At 46.5% G+C, this 14,614-nt stretch overlaps 1 protein-coding gene across 3 annotated transcripts in view; it reads left to right on the forward strand.

Annotated features, from left to right (window-relative positions):
* Positions 1 to 407: 407 nt before the first annotated feature.
* RAB3IP (RAB3A interacting protein) overlaps positions 408 to 14,614 on the forward strand; it is a 36,647-nt gene continuing 22,440 nt past the window's right edge. The window contains exons 1-4 of one of the 3 annotated variants that reach the window (XM_080935961.1): positions 442 to 560; positions 1,420 to 1,552; positions 11,155 to 11,435; positions 12,895 to 13,141. In XM_080935961.1, coding sequence (XP_080792087.1) covers positions 11,185 to 11,435; positions 12,895 to 13,141 — 498 coding nt within the window. In that variant the 5' untranslated portion in view covers positions 442 to 560; positions 1,420 to 1,552; positions 11,155 to 11,184. Of the gene's footprint in view, positions 561 to 1,419; positions 1,553 to 11,154; positions 11,436 to 12,894; positions 13,142 to 14,614 lie in introns of all 3 variants that reach the window. The other 2 variants (XM_080935962.1, XM_080935963.1) reach the window with 2 other exon arrangements.

The following is a 14,614-nucleotide window of genomic DNA, read 5'->3' on the forward strand; positions in this document are numbered from 1 at the left end:
ATCTAGGTTTTACCAGCTTCTCCCCCCCCCCCCCCACACGCTGCCCCGCCAACCCTCCCCCGAACTCCAGCTTCAGGTATCCACGGACGCGGAATCTCAGGTCGGTTCTGCTTGTTCTCAACTCACAGTTCAAAGCCTCTAACCATCCCAGGAGAGCTCAGCACCCTCTAAGGCAGCCCCAGGGTTTCCAGCCTCAGTTTCCCTGGGAAACCGCCTTGGAGGGGACCCTGAACTCGGTGAGCGCGGGGCAGCCTGCGCGGAACCCCTCCTGACGCCAGGGGGCGCCGCTGCGCGCGGGCCTCCTCGTCACTCCTCGGCCCCGCCTCTAGTCCCGCCCTCTCTCCCGGGGCGGGGCGAGGGTGGGGGCGAGAGAAAGAGCGGGCGCTCGGCGCAGGCGCAGTCGGGTCTCTCCGTCGGCTCCCATCGCAGCGCGCCCGCCGCGGCGGAGTGGAGCGGCGTCTGTCCGCCGCCGTCCTCCGCGTCCCCGGAGCTGGGCACGCGCACCCTGCGGCTCAGCGAGCGCCGCCGAGCGCGGGCGGCGGCCGCGGCGGGTCGGGCAGGTGAGTGCGGCGGCGGGAGGGGGAGGCGGGCGGCGTGAGCACCGCCCCCTCGGCGCCTCGCCTCGCGCCCTCGTCCGGCCGGCGGGGAGCGCGGCCGGGCAGGTGCCGGAGGCGGCGGGGGAGGACGCGGACGCCGCCCGCCCGCTGCGGAGCCCCCGGGGGGACCGGAGGGCGGCGGCCCCGGCGCTCACCTGGCGGCCCGCGCGGCCTCGCTCGCGGAGTTAAGTCGCGGGCGGCGCGGTTGGCCGGGGATGTGTCGCCGGCTCCCGGTCTCTCCCCCGCGGTCGGCCCGGCCTGACTTCGGGAGTCGGGACACCGGGAGTGGGAGGACACCGGTTCCCCCTGCGTGGGCCGCTCGCCCCCGCCGCCTGCTTGGGAAAGCGAGGCAGGGGAGAGGATGGTGCCGGGTGGACGCTGCAGCACGCGAAGAGTTGCCAGTTGTTGGAGATGAAAACATCGATCCGTAATGGCTGGCTGGAGCGCTCTGCCCGAGTTAGAGCCGGTGCCCCGGCGGCGCCTTAGTTTCAAGGAAACGTTGCCTGCTCCCTGCCTACCTGTTTATACACTCCCCAGTGTCCCCCGTGTCAAGGAAAGCGCCCAGTGATCTTTTTGGTCTGCAATGATTGCATAATTGGAGGAGAGGCCGATAAGAGGATTAAAACAAATCGTTCTATTGTAAATCTCTTGAAAGACCCGGTTTCTGTTCATTATACTGTTAAGTTTTTGTTTTTAAACTGTGAATCGAGAGGGAACAGGCAGAATAGGTATGCAGCCCATCGTTGTAAATATTTGATACTGTTAAATATTTCACCAGTTTTATGGGGCCTTGTTCAGTTAGCGTGTGTTATTTATTTACTAGGACTGTGCGTTTTCAGAGGACTTTTCATGTTTGGATAGACACTGCATTCTGAATCTACTCCTAAAGGCCCTAGGAGAACATATCGCAGGAACTTAACAGTTACACGGACTTACTCAGTAATGCATTCTCGGCTGTAAGAACATCTTTCAACTTTTTTCTTTTTCCGGTACTACGATGTTTTGAATTAGTGTACACTTTTGTGAATGAGCTTGCTTGATGAAACACTTCATTGTGCCTGTCACATACCTAGCCATCTATGCTACGAACGAGTCTCACCTTCCCCTGCTCTGCTTGATCTTCATCTGCTTTGTGGACTTTTGATGTTTCTGTTTAGGTGCATCTGTACTTTTGAATCCGTGTAATTCTATACTTTGAAACATAATCTTTGCCTCAGATTTTTTTCTTTATGCCTCTAGTCTGCTGTATGCATACATGGATGTGCTACAAATATATATATTTAAATGGAAAAATTCCTAGGGCTAGCCCCCCACCCCATTTTTACGATGTGGCAGAATGGAAACTTGGACATAACGTTAGTTTTGTATGAATTGGATGGGTTAGATGAACGTTTCTTTTCTGCTGAACCCTCACTCAGAAGCTTAGCTCTAACAAAAACGGCCTAACTTTTCAGAACCATCTCTCGCCCCAGCATGCGACCTTGAGTAAATCATTTATTGGAGCACACTGTGTAGAAACATCAAAATGTCAGTAGTTGGCCCTTTACTGTAGAAAGGTAGGATATTAGTTTAACTAGACAGCCCATTGAGATGTGGGGGAGGGGAAAGGAAGCATTAGCCTGACTGGAGCCTGGGTAGGCACTGTGCCTGTTACTTGAGGCTACTTTGGCCCCGTTAGTCCTCAGAACATTTTTAGGCTACATGTAGCTTTATCAGATTTTACAAATCTGGAGACCAAAGTGCAGAAAACTAAGAGAACTTGCCCATAGTACTTAGTTGTCATTTATAGTGGCTGATCGACAGGCCAGTATTGAAAACTATGTGAGAGCCCCAAATGGCGATTTAAACCCTGTTCCTTATGCTACTGACCTGTGCCTTCTGGAAAAAAAACAAAACAAAAAGCTTTGCATTTAGAGGTTATGCCATTGAAAAGTGTTGTTATTTGTGTATCTGATTAAAGTACCTAAGTGTCTGATGATGGTGACGTTCCTGTTGCCACTGTTACCAAGTTCGAAGTCCTGATCTAAGCTTCCTCCAGCTCCTTCACCAACCAAGAGATGGGTCATTTATATCCCCTTGCCTTTTGTAGCGGAGGAAATTGATACGTGGGTGGTTGTGCAGCTCAGCCGGGATCATATGGCTGATTAGGTGACGGGTCGATTAGAAGTCAGGCAGCTTCAGTAACAAGGCTTGCAAGCGTAGTAAACCCATTGCTTCTTGTGGTGTCGAGTTGTTTGCTCTCGGTCACGACTGTGCACCAGCTCATGCTTGAAGGATTGCCTGGTCTTAATTACTACTCCGCCACTTCATCCGTAGGTCGTAATGCTGAAGAATTGCTTTTAATTTAGCTTTTATGAGATAGTTATCTGAGTGTAATATGTAATTCTCATGTCACCAGAGGGTTTTAAATAAAATATTCAGTGAGCATCTACTTTGCAAGCCAGTGGGGGTTAAAGGGAGCTGTAAAACGCTGAAGGTAGGAACGTATGGTGCCCCTATATACTATATAATGTGTTCCTCAAAACTTAGGGGCTGGGATATGGCTCAGCGGTAGAGGGGCTTGCTTAGCCTATGAGACTTGCAGCTCAGTCACTAGGATGCAAAAGGCAACAGCCCTTACCAAAACAAAAACAATTTAGAAGGACACACACACACACACACACACACACACACACACAATACATACACATATATAATACACACATATGTATGTGAAAATCCACATATAAATTTTGTTGAGTATTTAAACAAAGATCAACAGTGTTGGGTACTGTTGGAAGCAGGGATGAATGGCAGGTACAGATGTGTTAAGGACAGAAAGTTGTGAGAATATTGTTCGGGAAGATACATTTTAAAGCTAAGCATCTGGCCAGTACAGGGCAGGGCAACAATCTTGCTACTGTATCTACTTGATGGGGCTTTGGACAACTCATTTAACTAGTTTCTCCTTTGCTGCAGTGCCCTCTTTAACTCCCACCCATCACACTAGCTTCTAATGTTGGACACACACTTCACGGGAACCTTCCTTCCCTTGCTTCTGTAATGCACAAACCTACTTATAAGTTTCCTTTCACTTATTAATTTTAATATTTGTGCTGCATTTGTACTTTTTGTTGTTTGTTTGTTTTGGTTTCTTTGAGACAGGGTTTCCATGTGCAGCCTTGGCTATCCTGGGACTTGCTTTGTAGACCAGGCTGGCCTTGAATTTACAGAGATCAGCCTGCCTTTGCTTTGGGAGTGCTGGGCCTAACGTGGCGCGTTGTGAGCTGGATACATGCTTGGAACGGTGGTTCTGGGAGCTTTTGGACAGCGGGCTTTACTTTATCTTACCTCAATTTATAGCTTAGCATTGGGCTTGGTACCCAGGAGGGATTGCGCTGGATAATCCATTGCAGTTGAGCTGACAGCAGAAATTGAAGTGTTCAGAATGAGAACTGAGGGGACTATGGGAGGAAGAGGGGGTGCTTCTGGCAGCTCTGATTATCCCGCTGCCTGCCCCCTCATCCCTTTCTTTTTCTTTACAGCAGAAGGAGGTAGTCACATACACTTCAGTTGCTATAGTCCGACATAGACTGACATCTGTATTTGGGAACATAGTTCAGTAGCTACAACCACAGACCAAGTTGACTTAGAGAGAGAAGAGAGAGGTTAGCAGAATGGCCGAAGTCTGAGAGATTTCTTGCTCGTAGTTAACAAAGATTAGTGTTTATACTAGCAGGGAAAATGGAAATCTTTATTTTTTTGTGCCTAACTTAGCTCACTGATGTTACCACACGTGGTAGATTTGATTCATTTTTAATGGCTGAGTGAGACACAGGAAATACTGACTTTAGTGAGATCAGGCTGCTGTTTAATTTACATGTTGTGCCTTACACAGTCCTGTAAGGAGTGTTGTGGAGAAGGTTCAGTCGGTAAAACACTGCGTGTTTGATCTCCAGAACCATGTAGAAAAGTGTGCATGAGTTACTTTTATGTTGCTGTGATACCACAACCAAAGCAGCTTGTAGTTGAGTTTATTTGGATTCTAGTCCCAGCGGGTTAGGAATCCATAGTGGCAGGGACAGTCTGACATCAGGCAGCCAGAGCAGGAAGCTGAGATAGCCCATCTTCAATGACAGCCGTGAAACAGAGTGTGTCCAGGCCATGGAATGAGGATGTGCTCCTGACACCAGGCCCCAGTTAAGCACAATGTCCCCCAAACACCTGAGCACCGAGTGTTCAGGTGTGAGAGCCTGTGGGGGCACTACTCATTCTCACCGTCACGAGTTTGCTCTGGTGGCAGCACATGGGTCCCAGGGATGGAAAAGCTGACAGGCAGATCTCTGAAGCTTGCCAAGCCGCCTAACCTAGCCTAACTGATGAGCTCCAGAACAGAGACAGACAGACAGACAGACAGACAGACACACACACACACAGACAGACCGACCAACCGACTTCCTCAAAGCAGGGTGAATATTGCCTGAGTAGTAACACCAGAGCTGTTGTCCTCTGGTCTCCACACGAACAGGGACAGATGGATGGATGGATGGACAGGGACACACACACACATTATGGCAAATCTAAAGGCAAAAAATGTCAACAAAGTAGTAAATTCAGGAGGACATGATGATAGCACCCAAGAGAGGGAAAGGAGAGAAAGGACACAAAACAGCGGTTGACCAGCTTTGGTGTGAACAGCGGTGTTAGAGGAAAACTGTTTGTTAGCAACAAGAGTTCAGATATTCACATTTTTCTCTGGTGTCCATCACCTCTTAGGGTTGGTATGGTGAGGTATGGTGAGAGGCCTTAGAAGGCCTTTGTCCTGTCCGCTGCTCCTGCCTCTCAGTTCATTTCTACATTAACTATGTCTTTAACGTACTGGAGGTCAGTGAGACCCAGAAGCACCAATGGCTTGCATCTTATTTGCTGACTATTTGACCTTGACTAATGAGTGTGTCTATCCCTGTAAAATAAGGGTTGGGGCCATTTTAAAGGGAAGCTGTAGTGCTCAGCCAGACTGTGTATATATGCAGATAAAAATAAACTTCCTTGTACATATTCCCAGGATATGACCTTGACATTGATCTAACCTTTATAGTGTCTGCAGCCCTGTTGCCTCTAGTTAAAGCCATTATTACCTTGAAGTTCTTTTTCCTAATGAATGTGTTATAGGTTGGTGTAGGTCTGACTCTTCAGGATAAACGCTAAACAACGTTTTCATGTTAAGAGAACTGTTTAATGGTCTGTCCCTTAACTGCCGTCCCTGGTTTCTGTCCCTCTTTCTTTGGCTTCTTTCCTCCGTCAGACCTTTACTCCCTGAGCATCCTGTCTTATTTCCCTGACTTGTCCATCTTGTGGATTCCCACTTAGCATTTACGATGATGTAAGTTACAGTTCACTCTCCTTAGAGAGAGAGCTTTTCCCTTCATTACCTGTGTCTGCAGGGCAACCACTGCTCTGACTGCCACAAGTTTTCTGTTGAGTCTGACCACTGCTCCATCCTCAGATATCTGCCTCAGGACATGCCTGAGGCTGAAGCTAGTGGCCATACTTGTGTATGGACCAGAAGTCGTTGGGTGGAGATGTTTAAGGAAGTGGGCTAATAGGTGGAATTTGTAACACTTCCATTTATGATACACTCTTGAAGTAGCAAACTAATTTAATGTTAGGAGTCATTCTTTAAAAAGTCATGCTAACTTAGAAAGTCATTTGAGAATTAAAGTATCTTGCCAAGTGTGGTAGCACACTCCTTTAGTTCCAGCATCCTAGAGGCAGAGGTAGCAGAACTCTTGAGTTCGAGGCCAGTCTGCTCTCCATAGAAATTCTAGGTCAGTCAGGGCTACCTTGTCTCAAAAAAAAGTCTGTGTGGGGATATATGGTCCGTCCTCCTGACCCCTACTACATCTTTCAGTGGTTAGTAAATAATGAATTGAAAGAAGAAAGAGGAAAATAATACTTATAATCCTATTGGTGTTTTGAGGCAAGGTCTCACTCTAAAGCCTGGATTAGCCTGGAGCTTATGTAAGTTGACCTCTGACCCTCTACGTGGGTGCTCTGGCATTCTCATGAGTGCACACACTCACATCATACACAGTTATAATAACCCTTTTCTTCTTCTTTTAATTAAAGGGCTGGAGAGATGGCTCAAAGGTTAAGAGCACTGGCTGTTTTTCCAGAGGTCCTGAGTTCAATTCCCAGCAACCACATGGTGCTCACAACCGTCTATAATGAGATCTGGTGCCCTCTTTTGGCCGTCAGGCATATATGCAAGCAGAACACTTTATAATAAATATATAAATCATAAAAATACTAGAAAACAAAAGAAAAAAATAAAAAGCTGTAATCCATAGCTTTCCTGCTTAGTCACTGATGTTTCTCTGATGCCATATAGCCTTTTTTATTTCTGAAGTGTAGTTCTTGTAACAAGTTTTATAATTAGAGATCAAATTATTTTTTAGGTATACCAAGTTGATTTGGGAAAATAGGTCTTTTATTCTACTTCTCACTTGTCAAGAGAAGTCGGAGCAGGAATACACTGTTATTGGGAAAGTGTAATTTTTTAAAAAAATTTTACTTGGACTACTAATACCAAGTTTGTAGCTATCATTTAAATCATTTATATGAATTTTATTGATGTATTCAGTTACTTTTTTTCCCCCCAAAGAGTAGGTTTTCTTTTCTTTTTTCCTTTTTTAAAGATTTATCTATTTATTACATATACATACACTGTAGCTGTCTTCAGACACCAGAAGAGGGCATCCAATCCCATTACAGATGGTGGTGAGCTACCATGTGGTTGCTGGGAATTGAACTCAGGGCCTCTGGAAGAGCAGCCAGTGCTCTAACCACTGAACCATCTCTCCAGCCCATGACTAGGTTTTCCTACGCAGCTTAGGTCTCAGCCTCAGCTCCAGTCAGCAGGAGGGACCGGGGGACGCCAGGCGAAGTTCTCAGCTGTGCCTCTCTCAGGGAAGGAAAGATCAGCGAAGACTCGAGACCCACGAGTGTTGTACAGCCATCTGCACCACAAGCCAGGCTGTCTCCATCACTGTGGAGGCCTGTTTAGATGTACCTCCAGGCATCATGTGTCCTCCACGTGCCTTGCCTCAACACCTGCATCCCATCCGCCTGAGTCCACACAAGATTTTCCGGTGTTGGTCTCTATGGATACCTGACAAATGCAGCCCAACTACGCAGTGTAAGGTGGACCAACACGTGTTGACAGCAGAGAATCCTCTGTCACGTGTTCTTTACGTGCTTGCTTTAGCAGAACACCCTCTCCCGTGTGTCTGCTTCATCGAAACGTTCCTACACGTCTGCCTGGACCTTTCACCTGTGTCCACTGTAGTGAAACGCTCCTTCACATGTCTGCCCCATAAAACACCGTCCAACCGACTTTCCAAAGAGCCTCAAGTATCCACTTCAGTTCCCAGTGAAAATCCCAGAAGAAATGCAGCGAGAGAAGTCTGGCCCAATGCCTCCCATGCTGCTTGGCATTTCCTCCACTGGGGAGAACATTTTGGTTGTTTTTTTAGTGTGACCCTCATTTCTGATTACACGTGCGTGCGTGCGTGCGTGCGTGCGTGCGTGCGTGCGTGCGTGCGTGTGTGTGTATATGCACGCTGTAACACAGTTATGTATACTTCACGTACAGACAACAGGTTTGTGCTTTGACTCCCCCATCCTAGATTTAGAAGTAGCTCATGCAGTGGCGAGCAAACCTGACAAGTCTCTGTTTGATTCCAAGCCCCCCATGGCACCCTGGAAGCTGCCTCCTGTCCACCGTGAGTGCTGTGGGGAACGTTTTTAAAAAGTAGCTTACTACATAACAGCTGTTCCTTCCTGCTTTAAATTTACCAGCGTGTCCTCAAGGTCCTGCGGCAGTGTGTGGACACCAAGCATCTTTTTATGTACACACGTAGCACTTAGTTCTCAGGCTGTCCTCACCTTATAAAGTCAGCCATCTGCTCTTACAAATGATGCATTATCGTTTTTTTTTTTCCTAGTTTGCCTGTTTATCCTTGGGCTGTAGCTCTAAGAGCATGCTGGGTCACCTGTTTTTTTTTTTTTTTTAAGGTGTTGCCACACTTTCTTCCGGAAAATCTATCACATTTTGCATTCCTAGAAATTAAGATGCTGTTATACCTTGAAATTGGTGAGCCTATGTAGGATAGAAGGAAGGATTGTAGTTCCTGATAAAGTGTCAGTTTAATTACAGGCAGCTGCCATTGTTGTTGGTTAACACCAGAAGTAGGTTGTAAGACCCCTCAGCTGAAGAAGGAAGACACTGTGCATGGGATATAGGACAGAGAAAGCAGGCTGGCTCTGATCTAGAAGCTTCTTCCCAAAGGCTAGTGGCGTTCATAGTGCCAGAAGGTGTGGTCTGGCACTGCGGGGAGAAAGTCAGGTCTGAAGCAGCTGTAGATGCTGCAGGCTAAGTTTTGACCTGTAAAGCAGGACACACTCACTAGTGCAGCATCGGCAAGAAGGTGTGATTAACCTGTCTCCTCTGATAGATTCGAGGACTTCTGTGGGTGAGAAAAATGGTTGATACTGTAAACCTGGTCACAAACCTATAGTTGGGGACATTGCAGGTCCTGGTAGAGAACATACTCCTGGCGTTTTGCTAAGTGGGACATATAGCCAACTGCCTCCTAAACGTTTGTGTTACTACCCATAGGCTAGTGCTGCTGCCATTGTGGGTCAGAGCAACGATAGTTATCACAGAGACTGGGAGGAGGAGCCAGAGGGTGGAGAGGACCACCCTGAGATGCTGCTCTCTGGATGCGGTATGGCTGTAACAATGTTGGCACAGCAGCTGTGGTACCTGCCTAAGACCTCCGGGGATAAAAGAGGGCCCGGGATAGGAGGGGCTGGTTGGGAAGAGAAAGTTCGGACAAGAGTGGGAGAGGATAAGAGGAGTAACGGCGGATGAGCGGAATGTTCTGTACAGACAGGAGAGTGTCAGAGGTTGGAAGTCAGTGTGGACACGGTTCAGAGTTCTCTTTATCATGAATTAATTAGTGAACTATATTCAGAGGAGGATGAAGTCTATACTTTAGTATAACCTCTCTCTGGCTGTATTTTGTGTGTGAACTATGAAAAAAATGAAAATGGTTCTTTTTGATACAAAAAACAAATTAGGAAGTATTATTGGGCTTTCATTTGGCACAGTATTTTGCATTGAATTAAACTTTCAGGTCTAAAATTGCTGTTTGCTGTTAATAAATGTGTTATTAGTAAATTTACTTCCTTTGAAGTTGGGTGTTTATAGATGTAGTTGGTAACGTTTTGGTTGTTCATGAATGCCCATGTAGTAGTCTGTACTTTTGAGAGAGTATTAATATTGTGTCTACTGTCTTCTTACTGGACTTTCTGCACTGTTTTAAATCTCTACTGGATATTTTTTAAGGCTTTTTATTGGTGATAGGGGATAGTTTGTGTTTTCAGTTTACAGGTGTGTATGTAAACATTTTTGTGTTTGTGGAAGAAGTTATGTGCGCAGCTGGTGCTTGGCTTTTGGAGGTCTGGGAAGGATCATTCACGGCCATCCAAGAGCTGCTGGAGGAGCGAGTGGAGGGCAGTTTGGACTTTTCCCTGCAGGGAGAAAAAGATCAAAGACTTACAAGATTCTTAGTGTTAAAATTAAGAGAACAGCTTGAGGGAGACGTGTCTTTGTAAAATTACTGGACCGTGCTGTACAAAGTACTTTTCTGCTGAGGAAGAAATCAAAGTGTGCTTGTTGTTACCGGCTGTGGGTGAATGTCCCACAGCTGTGAGCGTGGCTCTCTGAGTGCCGTAAGGGATGGTCCTCTGCAGTGCTCACGACAGCCAGGAGATGGGACTAGCTAGGCCTGGCCCGGCGTTTGGGTTGGGGAAGTGAAGCATAGAACCTGGGTCTGGATCCTGCTTCCAGCCTGTACAGCCCAGCCGTGCAGACGTCTGAATGGAGCATCATTGCATCGGTGGTAATTCTGATCCGTTGTCAGCACCTAGACTTTGATGACTTTAGGGTTAGCGGGAGGAATATCCTTGGACTTGGCCGTGTCTGTTCTGTGTACATACAGTGGCTTGAAACCTTCTCGGTGAACACAGACGTTAGCACCCTGATAATGCAGAGTGTTTTGTAGGATCTCTGAAGTTCTTAAGACATTTGAAATGTTTTCCAGGTGAAAAACCATTTGGTTTGTCCAAAGCACAGCGGAGAGATAGAATCGTTAGTTGAGCAACTCAAGGCTCTCTCATTCTAAATGTGTTTCTCTTCTGTGGTCTCTGCCATTTCTAACCAAGGTTATAGACGAAACTGAGAAAGCTTTCCCGTCCCTCACGCCTTTTGAGTTGTACCCGCTGCAACAGCATTTCTGTATTTCCATATCTTTCCCCAGTTACTTCTGTGGAGCATTTTTACTATGAGATTACTTTGTAAATGTTAAGCAGTTGGGCTTTTGTTGTTGTTGTTGTTTGTTTTTTAACCGTATTTTATTGTAAGCTTATGCTTTACATGAATTATTTTAGTTTATGTATTTTGATTTTGCTTTGGAATAAGTCCCTAAAAATAACCATATTCTTTTGTGCATAGCTTAGGTTGTCTTATGATGAAGCCTTTGCTATGGCTAACGACCCCTTGGAAGGCTTCCATGAAGTGAACCTTGCTTCTCCTACTTCTCCGGACCTTCTTGGTGTGTGTGACCCGGGAACCCAAGAGCAGACTACCTCCCCGAGTGTCATCTACCGGCCACACCCTTCGACCTTATGCTCTGCCCCTCTCCAGGCCAATGCCTTAGATCTTTCTGATCTTCCGACTCAGCCTGTGTATTCATCCCCGAGGCATTTAAACTGTTCAGAAATATCTAATATCAGGTAGGAGGCTCCAGTACACTTACTTCGGGTTATTGTTATTTTTAAGAGTTGGCTTGCTTGTCTTAAATTATTCTTTTTAGAAAATTTGATTTAATTCTTAGACCAGGAATCAGCAAGTTTATGCATACGACCAACCAAAAAATGTTACAGGATATTTGATCACAAAAAAAAACCCCAGTGTCTAGTTGTGGTGTGGCTCAGCCCTAGCACATACCGTTAGTCCCAGTACCTGGGAGGTACACTCCTTTAATCCCAAACAGTGAAAGTAAAGTTGGTTTGTTGAAGCATCAATGTTTGAAAGTGATGTCTGGTTTAGTGGCCACAAAGTGACAAGTCAGAAAGATTTGAGATAGGATCTGCCCAACTCTCAGAGAAGAGACGAAAGGGAGGCTACTTAAGGGTCTGTGCAGAGCGAGGAGGAAGTTTGCAGACAGGCTGCGGAGAAAGAACAGCAGACACCGGTGAAGACCCGAGCAGAGAGTCAGGAGGAGCCGGAAGGTGAGAGCCGACTGTCGGAGTTAGTTTCAGGCCAAGCACAGCGATTCAGGAGAATCGAGAGACGCCAGATTGAATCAGTCATCATGAGGAAGAGTCTGAGCCAGGACAGCTGAGTTCAGAAAGAACTAGAAACGGTGAGCTTACTCAGCAGCAAGTCTCAGAGGCGGAGACATTCTAAGGCTAGGTTAGATTGTCTGGAAACTAGAAGCTTCCAGGATGAAGCCTAGGTTAGCAAACCGAGGCAGTAACCCTCTGAGACGACGTTTACTACAGGCAAATGAAAGTTCCTTTTACATTAGTAGGCCACAGAGTTGGATTTTTAAGACTTTGCTTTTATGTTTTGTATATGGCTGTTTAGCTTGCATATGTATCTGTGCACTGCATGTGTGTGGCTGGTACCTGTGGAGGCAGGAGGAAGCGTCACATGCCCTGGATCTGAGCTACCGATAGCTGTCAGCCATCATGTGGGTACTGTGTCCTCTGTAAGAAAAGCAGGTGCTCTTAACCGCGGAGCCACCGCTCCAGCGCTGGCCACACAGGTTTTGTTCCAACTCTTCAGTTTCATCTTTATGGTGTGAAAGCAGCCACAGACAGTGTGTAAATGTGTGCGTATGACTGTTCCAGTAAAACTTGTGGCCATAGAAATTTCATACAATTTCTACAGGTCATTCAGTGTTACTGACGTCTAGTCATTGGCTTCTGGCTTGTGGGCCTTAGGAAAACAGGCAGAGACTTGGTTTAGATTTCAGGCTGCAATCCTCGACCCCCGTCCTTGATTATGTAGTATGTACTGGCCCTTTCTGTGGTGAGTGATGGTGGCGTTTGTGTGCTGTGCAGCGTAAGTGGGAGCCATCAATCACGTGGCTGTTGAGCACTGAAGTGTCCGGTCTGAGGGCCGGCTGTTAGTGAGGTGGAAATTGTCTAGTTCACTGCAAACCTCCTGAGCTCTCTCTCCTTACAGCATTCATGTTCCGGACCCAGCATCGGCGGTGGCAGCAGGGCTCACGAGGTTAACCTCAAGGAAGGACAGCTGTAATGCAGAGAGGGAGTTTCTGCAGGGCGCCACCCTCACAGAGGCTTCTACTGGCAACGAAGACATCTTTGGGTTGAGCACGGACAGCCTGTCCCGTTTACGAAGCCCGTCTGTTCTGGAAGTTAGAGAGAAGGGCTACGAAAGGTTAAAAGAAGAACTTGCAAAAGCTCAGCGGGTAAGAAACCTGTGTTGTCCTGTGCAGCGTGAGCGGCCGCACAAACCTTCCTCCAGTACACTCAGCCTTGGGCAGCCTCTGGCTCTGAGGCTACCTGAGTGTGGGTGCAGAGGCGCTGCCTGCAGCTGGGAACCCGAGAAACGAGATTCTGAAGCTGCGGCTTGACTGCTGTGTGTCTTGCTTTATCTGTAGTACTGTTTCATGGGTTAAACCCCACATGAATTTCACATAGTTGAATTATGTGATTGGCTTAGGAGTCACTTCCTTGCAGGCCACCAGTCTAGGTCTTTTTACTTGGAGGAATTGGTGCAGTAATGTCACCATTTTTCCTTCTGCTAATTGTGAAAATTGTAAAATTGCCTTGTAAAAATTGACTGTATTATATTTGGACAATTTTCTTCCTTTGATAATTTCTATTTGTCTTCAAATTTATGGCCAGCTCTTATTATCTCCCCCAAGAAAGAATTGCAGAGAGCACCATATAGAATAGGAGATGGGGAACATATTTATTTATTTGTGTGTGTGTGTGTATGTGTGTGTGTGTGTGTGTGTGTGTGTGTGTGTGTAGTGTGTATAGGGGACACTACATCTCTTGTGTGTGCAGATGCAGAAGTCAGCATGGGATGTTTTCCTCTGTCACTGTCCACTTCTTTGAGGCAGGGTCTCTCTTGGACTTGTTTTCTCGTTTAGGCTAGAAGGTCCCAAGCACCAGCAGACATTCCTTCTGTGTCTTCTTCACCCGCTGGAGCTGCTGGGCTGTTAGAGGCTTGTGCTAGGATGCTAGACTTGCTTCCTGTGTGCTGGGATCAGCTCTGGTCCTCACGACTGTGCGGCAAACGTTCTTAACTGTTTAGCCCTCTTTCTATCGTAGGAAGTCACATTGTCAGCCTAAGAGTAAAAGGAGAGTTTAAATACCGAGTAAAGAACGGGGATGGGACAGACTGAGAACAGAACTAGTAAAATTAGCCAGAGAAGTGGAAAGCAAATAAAACAGAATAGGGATTCTTTAAGCCAGCAAAAAAAAAAAAAAAAAAAAAAAAAAAGTCAAGTCCTTGGTCAGACTGACAGGAAAAGAGACAGAGCATCAATATTGACAGTAAGACAGGTGCTGCTCCTGAGCCCCCGACAGCAGAGGACAGTCTAGGAACGACTCCGAGGACATACAGTTCACATACACATAAAATGCTAACTTGTATTTTGAAAATTGAGGAGATTTCAAGCACTATTTCTTGTTTATACCATTGTTCAGGCACGCATTCATCATCTACCACTGTTTCTCAAGGACATACTGACATACTGACTTTGCCCATTTATATATGTTTTTATTGTTCATGCTTATCTCCCAGCCCCATTGAGAATTCCTGAACTCTTTAGTTTGTAGTATTGGAGCGGGACTGAGGTGACTGAAATGACTGCTGTACTGAGCATATACACACTGAATTGTATTGGGATGAGTATAGTCTTGAGGACTTG

This window comes from Micromys minutus (genome assembly GCF_963924665.1).
Source record: "Micromys minutus genome assembly, chromosome: 22".
NCBI lineage: Eukaryota > Metazoa > Chordata > Mammalia > Rodentia > Muridae > Micromys > Micromys minutus.